The 11,323-nt window shown below is 32.5% G+C and overlaps 2 protein-coding genes across 3 annotated transcripts; one reads left to right on the plus strand and one right to left on the minus strand.

Moving 5' to 3' along the window:
• Nucleotides 1-365: 365 nt before the first annotated feature.
• Nucleotides 366-3,323, minus strand: LOC109596701 (lactosylceramide 4-alpha-galactosyltransferase). 2 transcript variants are annotated; one of them, XM_020012267.2, is made up of 3 exons: nt 3,049-3,323; nt 1,257-2,036; nt 366-1,169 (listed from the first exon to the last, which is right to left on the minus strand). In XM_020012267.2, the coding sequence occupies exons 2-3, from the start codon at nt 2,003-2,005 to the stop codon at nt 869-871; spliced, it is 1,050 nt and encodes a 349-aa protein (XP_019867826.1). In that variant the 5' UTR covers nt 2,006-2,036; nt 3,049-3,323; the 3' UTR covers nt 366-868. The 2 variants fall into 2 exon arrangements, with proteins under 2 accessions (XP_019867826.1, XP_049819310.1); XM_049963353.1 differs by lacking the exon at nt 3,049-3,323 and adding an exon at nt 2,093-2,766.
• A 628-nt stretch (nt 3,324-3,951) lies between these two features.
• On the plus strand, nt 3,952-7,222 carry LOC109596700 (uncharacterized). The gene is made up of 6 exons (XM_020012266.2): nt 3,952-4,110; nt 4,954-5,135; nt 5,185-5,361; nt 5,414-5,598; nt 5,650-6,866; nt 6,923-7,222. The coding sequence occupies exons 1-6, from the start codon at nt 4,032-4,034 to the stop codon at nt 7,069-7,071; spliced, it is 1,989 nt and encodes a 662-aa protein (XP_019867825.2). The 5' UTR covers nt 3,952-4,031; the 3' UTR covers nt 7,072-7,222.
• Nucleotides 7,223-11,323: the final 4,101 nt, after the last annotated feature.

The raw sequence follows: 11,323 nt of genomic DNA on the forward strand, positions 1-11,323 counted from the left end.
GTCAATATAATTAGAATTATGAAAGCGACCAATTTAACTGATTAACAACATTGTATATCATATTTTGAATGAGTGCGATCGTATCAAAGCTGTACCTACCTGTTGCGTCCAGCTTTCACAATAACTGAAATTGTGATTCTCGCGTCATCTATGTAAAGAATTTGGGAACTAACTAAACGACTCAAAAGGTTTCTGTTTAATTTTCTGGTTATTAATAAAATACTGTACATTAAATCTATACATAAACAATAATAAAAGGGTAAATGCTAAGTAAAATATTATTTCTATCAACAATATTTAAAATAAAGAAAGCAAGTTCACATAATATAAGTATATTATGAAGATGAAATAAAAAACAATTTATTCAATTAAAACTGTATTGAAACAGCATAAATTATTAATATTATTATCAGTTTTTTGCTTTATGAAATATTTGAATAGTTAATAGTCCAGAAACAAATATAACTAAACTTACAATAAGTAAACATATTATTAATCTCATCAGACTAGATATAAAGATAGTGATGTTGAATTTATGAAGCATTTTATTTCTTATTCAAATTGTTATCAGTTTGTTGCTTTTTAAATATTTAACTTTAAAACAGCCCAGAAACAAATACAGCTAGATTTGTTGAAATTATCAAAGATTTTAATTCTTAACCCCATAAAAAATATTCACAGTTACAAATATAAATTAGAATACATGAGTAAATATCATATAAATTATTTTTAATACTGTATAAGGAATCAAAATGGTTTATTAATTCAACAACTTATCATTAAATGTGGGTAACAAAAGGTATAATTTGAATATAGTTCTTTCCAATTTGAGTATTAAAAAAATAAATATCCCTTTTAAACATATACCTTAAAAATGATTATCACATTCTTTGTACACATTTGGGCAGTATTTCCTCGCGTATACGGCATACGGAGCCTGAGAGTCCAATGGTAACTTCGTCGACGCACTGTGCTTGTTCCACACATGGATGAAATAACTTTTCTTGGATAAACTATTAACTTCTTCCAGGTCGTTTTCATTGAAGTACGTCGTCCAATTCCACCATGGTATCGCGTAAAACGTCTCAGTGGGAAATACGTGGAAACCCTGACAGTCTTTCTTCACCATGTCCTTGGCCTTCGTCACACCACAAATATTTCTAGCCACTCTAAAAATAAAGAATCAATAGTTACAACGTAATAATTGATGTATTGGTGTTGGCTGTTACACTGCTTAATTTGTTCTTATTCTGTACCTTGTTATCACGCCGGGACCGTTGTAGCCCCATTCCCTGCCATTAAAGTTGTTTTTCAGTTCGGTGACGCACATTTTGGCGAGTGCGTGACCAATTCCGTTGTGACTAAAGCCAAGCACTCCAGCAGCCACATTAGCTTCCGATTCTGATCCAGCAAAATTTTGTGGAAGACTGTTGAAGCTCTTTGTCACAATCACGTCCAGGTCTAAGTAAATGCCACCGTATTTCCACAATGTTAAATACCTTAAAACATCACTAGCGTGTGATTGGGCATAAACGGAAGCTTCGATTGCACCATCCTGATACAGATGCTCCAGCGGCGTTCCCTTAGTGTACTTCTCGTAGTTCAAGTGTTGGATTCGAACGTTCGGGTAACCTAAAAGTGCCTCTAGCATTCGATCCGACTCGGTCATTTCATTTTTCAAAACACCAGGTGACGCATACAACAAATACACCATTTTTTGCGGGTTCATTTTTGCCGCGCTTTCAACAGCACATGCCTGTCTTGAGGTGATGGTGATCTTGCCGTTGTAGTAGGAGTTGCACGAAGTCTCATGGAAGAAAATTGAATTGTCTTTAGGCGGACTGATTTCCGTGATGTCTTGCAGTGAAGGTACATTTTCGCGGTAACACTGGATGGGATAGAGATATTCGTAGAAGTTACTCTTGATGGAGGCCAAGGTGCTGAGGAAATATATAATGAAGAGTATGAAGAAAGCTAGACACACCTTCTTCGGCACCAGTGCCATGATTTTATTGAGGTGTTGTTCACATGATGATCTGAAACAGCAACGTAACGTAATCATATGATTACACCCACTTTAGAGATACCGTACCTCGCATGCGATTAACGTAATTGAGAAAAACATTCAAATGACTAACTTTAGATTAGTGCTCAACCATAATAGTTAAATATATTTATCGAAAAATGTTGATGGTCGGCAATTGTAATAAATTAGTAGGAAAGTATTTCATATAGTTGACCACATTACACAAGTGAAGAGTACTAATTTAGTTTTAACGAGTTCATGTTTAAGATAATAACGTTATCATGATGTGGTGAGGTGGAGTAACTCTCCGACTGTTATTTAGAATTGTTTATTCACTTTAAAAAGTATGTGTGCACATTACAGAATTTTTATTACTCATATTTATTTACTGCTCATAATAACAAAGTCGGCAGCAAATTTTGTTTATTCATTTCCATATTCTAAATTTAATTTTTTAATTAAATTGATATAACCAATGCAAAACAATCTGGCAATATAGCAAGTATGAGCATTTGATGTGTTACGAAATAACCTTGAATCTAATTAACAATTAGAATTTTAACACTATTCTGAACAGTTTTTTCACATTTTCCAATGAATGTTATTAAAAATTGTTTTCTAAACATACCATTATAATCTATGAGTAAACTCTCATTTTTTATTGTGCTATTAACAGTGTTAAAGTGTGTGTTAGGTGTCTATTGAGAAAATATTTACATGTTGCGTCAATATTAAAATGAATAACATTTACAAACTCCATAAATGCAAAATTTTAATTTCAATTAATATTTTTAAACTAGAGACGAAAACGTTACTCAAATTTTTCTCACTCATTATAAATTATTCAGATAATTGTGTCTACATTATTAAATTATATTATTATATTTCTATCCCATAAATAAGTATGAATATTGTAAAATAAACACTAATGCTAATAGAAAACACTAACACAAGAAAAAACAAAACAAAAAATAAATAAATAAATAAATAAAAACACAATTGTGCACTTAAACTATACTCACATTTAAATTTTCACTAAGTAAACGCATCGACGTTTCCTTGAAATCCCCACTGATCGATACCACCAAAAACGAACGTGCACCTCTGAAAAACGTTCATACAGTTTCAGATGATTTTTAATGTCACACATTCACAAGCGAAATAGCATCTGACCGGCCGCATGATAGCCGAACAATGAAATGTCTCCGTATTGTAAATATGTGTCTGCACGACTTCGCGCGATCGATCCATTGGGGGCCAATGACGGTGCTTTTGCAAGGGATGAAAATAAAGGCGGGCACACACCACACATTTGGGAGGGTCTAATGTTTGCGTTTGTCTTTATAATTATCATCTGACTGTGACTGTTGTTTGTACAATGACTGTTGGAATTACTATTTTTTGTGACGTTGCCTTTAATTCTACAGAACATTGTTTCATAGGATTTACAAGAAAAATTTACCACATTATCAGATAAAACATTTCGTTGAACAATGTTTACAATTCTATATTGTTTAATACAAACAAGAATATTACAGTTTAAATATTGGTGCTTAACTAATTAGGAAAAATATTTAAAATTATTAACATGTATGAGATGCTTTAGGTCGCACAGGCCTAATAAATAGTCCAGGTGGTCTTCGTCAATAAGGAAGTACCGACCCTCGGATAACCATGTCTTTTGCTATTGAAATACACATTTGTATTAATTTAAAACAATGTAAATGAAATTTAAAAGGTTTGCGTACTCTATGCCATTTTGGCGCCTTATGCAGCCCAGTTAGCAATTAAATAAACTTTTTAAATGAGCGTCATTGTCATGCGTAGAATTTCATCAAAAGCAATTATTCTTACAACGAAAATATCGACAATATCCTTGTAGTTCATAGGTCAGTACATCACTGATAACATCCATTTTAAAACAGTAATACTTATTAATAAACATTTACGAAACGAACCTAAGACAATTGGGCAACGAAAAATGTGCAACTGAAATTTATCCAAAATGTTTGAGTTTCTTTTAACTTTGACTCTTTTTAATTGTACTTTGTGTTTGTTGCCGCTTTTAGTAATAAGTTTTCTAGGTAAGTTATTATTTAATCATTATTACCAGATCCGTCAACTAAAAATTAGTTGCATTTTACACATTAAAATTTAATTTAGAAAATAACCATTTATTTATTAATTTGATATTTTCAATTTTACAACTTGTTTATGTATCAAAAAACAACTATGTGTATGTTATTTTGATATATAGTAAGGAAACTTTTTATGGCACATGATCATCATGCATATAATATTTCTGTGGTCATAGAGGGTAAGTCGACTGATGACAAACGCTTTTTTTATTTTTTTTAATTACTTTGATATACTTAAATTATTCCTTCAAAGTGGTACATGTTAGACTATGTGTATATAAAATAATAAATAAGTATACTTACTCGCAACTAGGGTATGTACTTAAGTATTTGTAAAATTCAGTTAAAATAATTAGTTATTGAAGAAAAGTCCAATTTCCTTTGAGATTTTTTTATTACAATTAGTATTTATAATACAATAAACGGCATGCAATTATGATATGTTTGACGCACGAATTTATTTATAAGGTCTCTTTACAAATGTAACATCGTTAATCAATTAATTTTATGTCATATTTATTAGTGTGCCATATGTATGAAAGGTGACTTTTAAATATTGTTTCTTAGGTTATTTCTGAAACTAATAATATATGCTTGCAATTTAGATAAGTTACGATTTATTCCGCGAATTTTTTTTATCGTCGTTTACATTCAAAATATCCATGATTAATTTTTTTTATTTTACCAATCTTTATTAACAGTCTATTGTTACGTTTTTTATTTTAAAGAGAGTTTTGAATTTATTTTCCTCGACATTGATTATCATTTGGTGTTTATTTTAATTTACAGTATTGAGATTTAGCAGATCGATATGGTTGTCATGCATTTCATTCCTGCATCCAGAGGTCGAATTTGTAAAGTACGTTACTGTAAGAACTCTTCTCGATACCCACCGAAACCAGGGTATAATCAGTGTGTTACTTTGCGTCAGAGGCCCCTCTCAACCTGAAGCAGTAAGACGACATTTACAGGTCGGTTTTTTTACGGCAGGTTTTTCGCATTTCTAATATTTCACTTTAGGAAGTTGTGAAAAGAAGAGACAAAAACGGTAATCTCGCTTTCCCAAGACTCAGACATTGCCTCGTCACAAGATGTGGTAACTACGCTTGGGCAAAAGGAAAATTCGACTTGGATCAAAATCTTACAGTTGCACCTTTCACTTACAAAGGAAGAACTGTAACAGAATACAATATACAAGTATACATTCCTTTTCAGTATAGTCATGTCAAATAATTGATAACTCTTTTAGGAGTACGTAAGTGAGATAGTGTCAAAATATTTACCATCAGGAATACCTCCTTGGCAAATCATCATAATACCATCTTCTGAAGATAATCATTACATTTTGTTTAAAGTGCACCATGTTCTTTTAAGCGAAGGCTTGAACATTGGTGACTTACTCCCTCTTATCCCACCCACAAGACAATCCACAGGGTAAAATATCAAACAAAATACAGTACAAAAATAATGCTTTTACAATTTCAGACACTTTTCTTCCAAAAGTCCTTTGGTGGAAGTGATCAAAAAACCAACAGTAATTCCAGAGTTAAAAGAACGATTATCCGAAGAATTGTCAAACAGTTGGAATGAATTCGTTTCCAATTACGATCCTTTGGAACGACCAGAACTTCTCAAAAACACTCCGACGGTTTACCAGTTTTTGTGTATAACTGTAATAACATTCGTATCAATGGTCAAGGAATGTCGAAAAGGATTTAGAGTTATCAAAGATGACTTATACTCAAGGACGAAGTATATACTTAAAACAGCCAACAAAGAAACCCAAAAGAGACAAGTTACAATTTTTAACTTCTTGTTGTCAATTTTATCATCAATGGATCCAAGAAATGTAATCAATAACATATTAACAACTATTTGGTACACTTGCTTTTATTTGCCAGTGAGAATTCCAATAGTTATATATGCAGAAATTCTCGCCCTATACACTTGTCTAACATTAGAATACTGTCCATATCCGTACACGTTCGTCGGGTTTCTCTACACCTATATTCCTCTATTCTACAACTCCTTGAAGGAAATCTTCTACATCGTTTCAATTTTATTCTCCGCGCCGAAAACTGTCATTCAAGACATACTAATGCAAAAAGAGTCATTCCAAACAATCACACTATGTGGAAGGAAATCGGTCGCCTGGTCCGACCCGGTAAAAATCGACTACATCAGATCAATTTCAAAATCCACCGGAGTGTCTGAAACTGAAATAATGCTCTCGGCCATTTCTACATCGATTTCTAAATACATGACTCAAACTAATCACGTGGTGCCTGATGAATTGCCGGTTACAATCAGAAACATCAACTCCAATTATGTATTCGCAACCGGACCCAATGTCAGGCCCGAAGACGCGATGAGTGGCATTCTCTGTTTGAACTTGCCCATTTTAGATCAGGAAAAAGACACCACTCAACTGGAAAACCTGATTGAAGTCAGGAACAATTTCCAAAACTCTCTGGAGAAACAAGGACTGTCGCATTTGCTTACGGTACTCCAGACCAAGTTCGGAGTGCTGACTAAATTTCTTCCATCGTTTGCCGTCAGCATTTATATCAAATATTTATCCAGAAAGTATGCTATAACTGTTACGGAATTGACTAGCAGATATCCGAATGTTACGCAGAGAACTCTTTGGGGGCAAGAAGTCAGCAGTGTTATTTATTGGAGGCCACCACAAGGAAACACCAGTAAATTTATTATTTATTATTTTTGACACGTTTAGAAATATAATAATGTGTTTTAGGTATATCTTTGTGTATAAACGAATACGCTGATCATGTAAAATTGGGAGTGATGTGCGATGCGCAACTTTCACCACAACATGCACTTCTATCTAGGAACTTCCCGGATTACATTCAGGATATTGCCAGAGCTTCGAATGTAAATAATTAAATATTGTATTTGTTAGTGATTCCAGTAACAAACTATTTATTTACCTAACGACTGATGAAAGGCTAGAAATTGTTAAAAATATAGTTTATAAGTTTATTGTTATTGCAAGTCAATCTTGGATCGTGAATTGTTAATAAATATATTGTTCTCATTTCACTGTTTTAATATTACCAAAATGACAAAGAAAATAAATTATTAAATAATTATTTAACGGATTTTAGCACATATGTTTTTTATTACATTATGATGAGCACACATGGATGGTTCAGTTTAATATTAAATTCTATTAATATAATATAAATACACATATCTTCAGTTGTAGTCAAAATAATGCTGAATTAAAACTTAATATTTTAACTTTTACAGTGTATAAAATATATATTTTAACAGATACATTTTTATACAATTATTGAATAAGAAAACGTTAAAAATTCAATCAATGTATTTGTTGGAACGTTATTACAGATTCCATATATCTTATATAAATTAGCTTTGATAATAAATTATAAATACACATTTTATATCTAAAGTGTGGAAAATATTATTCAGTTATAAAATTACTAGCAATATTAAATGTTAAACACTTTCTAGAAAGACGTCTATTTTTGTCGGTTACACATAGAATTTACTAATTTTTGACACATCTCGACTGGAGAGTACCAAACTTTCTTTGAATCTTTCCATAATATTTGTTTATTAGTCGTTTTCTTAACAGCAACCCTTTCTTTTCTATGGATGTTCTATGGAATTTAGGTTTGATATCTAGCTAATAGATATTTAAAGACATATTCATTTTGATATAAGGAAACACAGCTTTTTCAATATTTCCTATAAATTTCCTTTGTCATGTTCAGTGGCGCCTCGTGAGGTTTAAGTCTGGTGGGGCACATTACAACATATATAGAGTAAATGGGTCTCTAGCTCTTCTGTCCTTTTCACTCCATGACTGGCATCATCGTATTACAATATCTACATTCCTATTCAAACGCTACGCTATTTTTCAAAACAAAATTTCTGATTCACTTAATTGACTAAAAAATCACAATACGTTTTCCGATTTACCTACTTTTATATCAAATTATGTGAAAATATCTGATTGCGTTCTGGGTGTTACGTTTAGAGAAAGTAATTTCCATTTAATAATTCATTTCGAAAGGTGTATTGTAGTTTTCAATTAAATTATTTTCATAAAAGACTATAAGTTCGTTTTCCAGATAACTACACATTGATGTATGAGGAAAAACCAGTGATTCAGAAAACAATCTGACCATTTGATTCGAAGTGTACGCATGACTCAAGACTAGATTAAACGCATGAGCATAACACTGAGTAAATATTGCTTAAGTAGCAACATATATAATTTTAGATTGCAAACCAATTGATTCATCCGACATTACTACAACCCCAACATATGTTTGAGCAACTAACTTCTTTTGTAAATCAATCATCCCGAATGATGTTTGTAAAAAGTGAAATAAATGTTCAACACACAAACCACCGCTAATATTAAAAAAGTTCCAATTGGTTGTTGCTTGTAAATATAACGAAAAGTAACCGATAACTGAGAATTACAATTACAGAGGCACGCTTCACCTCCCCTACCATCAAAAGAATGGCCCGAGCTTAAAGCGCATGTGTGAATGTTCGAAGGAAAGAGAACATTTCAACATTACTTATAAAATGTTCTTAGTAGCCGCCACTGATCTTGTTATTTTTAATCCAGTATAACAAACCTAACCTGAAAAGCTGCCCCAGTTCTTAATGCTTCCGGCGCCATACTACCTACAGTATTTTTATTGTTTATGTAGATGCTACACTTCTGATCTTTTAGTATCTCTCTTTCAATCCGTTTATCAAGGCTCAGTTTTTCGTCGCCGACTTCTAGTTTTTTTGTAGTTTATTTGTTGTTGTTCCTTTAAAACTTAATTCATACTGTATCAAATTTGTTAAGGATCCAATAGATACAATATTTTATTTTAAACAGTTATTTTTATGAATTTATAGTCACTACTTCCTACGTTTGTAATCTATAAATAAGTTTATTTAGACTAGATACCCTTATTTTCAAATCAAATTATTAAAAATTTAGCCAGAATAAATATAAATATAAATTATAAGTTATATTTTAGAGATTTTAAAATAAAACGTTAATTTTGTTCTACATAATAGTAGATTTTAAAACAACTCTTCATATCACTTACGGTCAAACGACTCCATCAAATTAAAAATACCAAATTTCAACGAAATCAAACAACACCAACTACACTCCATATCTGACCCATTCTTACTCCAAGCATAGGCATATTATATGGAGTAGCATTTCTAACCATCGTATTCTTATTAATAAAAAAAGCTTTAACTATTAAAAAAACACGATATAAATTTTACAATTCCTTATAAAACATTGTGCCCAGTTGTTCTCGTATTAATTTAACCTTCTTATTCGAATTTCTAAGATTTTCTAAGATAAGTTGGATCATACAGTTCACCAGTAAATTGTTATCACTGATTTATTTTGTGTCAATTATATTTGTAAATTGTACCCTTGTTAATTGTGTATTTAGTAATATTGATCCTCAGGGTGGATCCACCTTGCCGTGGTCCTGGGGCACAGTACCGCTCCACAAGCCAGTGGTAGTGGGAAGCTAACGGATCCAACACCTGCAAGTCCAATCCATCCCCAGGAAGATCTCGGATCTCCCTCAGATTGGTCTTGTTCTTCCGAACCCAGTTGACAGGGAGCTGGCATCTTTGTCAGTTCTGTCTTCTGGTTCAGCATACCCCGTATATGCAAATATACGTTCTTTCCCTAATGTATGATTTATCATACATTGTAACACTATGGTTATGATCTCCGGATCGGTGGCCGGAAATGGGTTTTTAAACTTTCCCCTCTTTGTCCCAAAAAAAAAGTAATAAACTATGAGAGTTCTGGACCGCATATCTGAATTCTGCTGAAGAGTACTCCAATGACCAGAAGCTCTGAACACGACAATGACCAGAGAGTCGTTGAAAATAGGGTGAATGTGACAAAGTGCATTTTTGATTTTTATTTCTAGCTTGGACATATGGCCCTTTTGACATCCATCTTCTCCTCACAAAACAAGGTCTTTTTGGCATCAACTATTGCTTAGAGAAGTGGTAAATACATAAAGTGCATTTTTGATATTCATCCCCAGTTTAGGCATAAGGCTCTCTTTGACCTCCACTCTCTACCCTTAAAATAAGACTTAAAATAAAACTTGGATTGGAGGGGCTGTATAAGAATGAGTTTCCTTTGGGTAATTGGTTTTGATCACATATAGTAATTTCGGGTGATATGTTCTGTTGTGATTTCCAAAGGTTCCAAAGATTGACAATAATACATATAATAAATACATATATTAACGAATGAAAAATAAAATGACTGACAACTCAATAATATTTTTAAATAAGAAACAATTCAACTTTTAAACAGTAGCAACAACACATTGTCGTGCCGCCCGGCATCTCACCCAGAAAATAGGCCATGTGCTCGACGCCATCCACTTAGGCTCCAAGCCAAGCTAACCACTTGAGGCCCCAAGTCAGGCCTTCACCCACAACGACCAGAACAGAGTCAACTCAGACCCACCAGATTCGTGTCTGAGAGTGTCCCATTTATATTATAGAACATTCCGATTTGTACATCTTCTGTAGAAATATTGTTTAATTAAATATTTAAAAAAAACCTAGTCAATTTATATATAAAAAAAAACTTCAATATCCTGCAACTTGAAAACAAAAAGCGATATGACATTAGAATATAGGGACTTTTTTTGTTTTATTTATTTTTTGGTTCCTTACTGCGTGGTGCTATACATTGGACACACACAACATCAAGTAGTTTTTGAAACTGAAGAATCGGCAACGTTCGGGAACTTCCTTTGTGTCGGTATTTAAAGTTCTCATTAGCTAGAGGCACGCCTCAGGTCCCCTACCATTGAAACAATAACTCGACCTTAAAGCGTATGCGCGAATGTTGGAACCAAATAAAAATATTTAAGATTTACTTATGAAACAAATTGGCACGAAGAGACACATTTAAAAGTGCCTCTGGAGAACTTTCTCACAAAAATTCATTGAAATTTAATAGAAAATTGTAACTGCTTTTTTAACTGTCGATTTTACTACATATTACCCTTCTACCTTTGTTTAAATATTTGTTATATTCTATTTTACAAAATAAAATGTACCAAATGTATTTTTTAATATTAAAGTTATGTAAGTACAG

Source organism: Aethina tumida, chromosome 1 (assembly GCF_024364675.1).
Source record: "Aethina tumida isolate Nest 87 chromosome 1, icAetTumi1.1, whole genome shotgun sequence".
Taxonomy (NCBI): Eukaryota; Metazoa; Arthropoda; class Insecta; order Coleoptera; family Nitidulidae; genus Aethina; species Aethina tumida.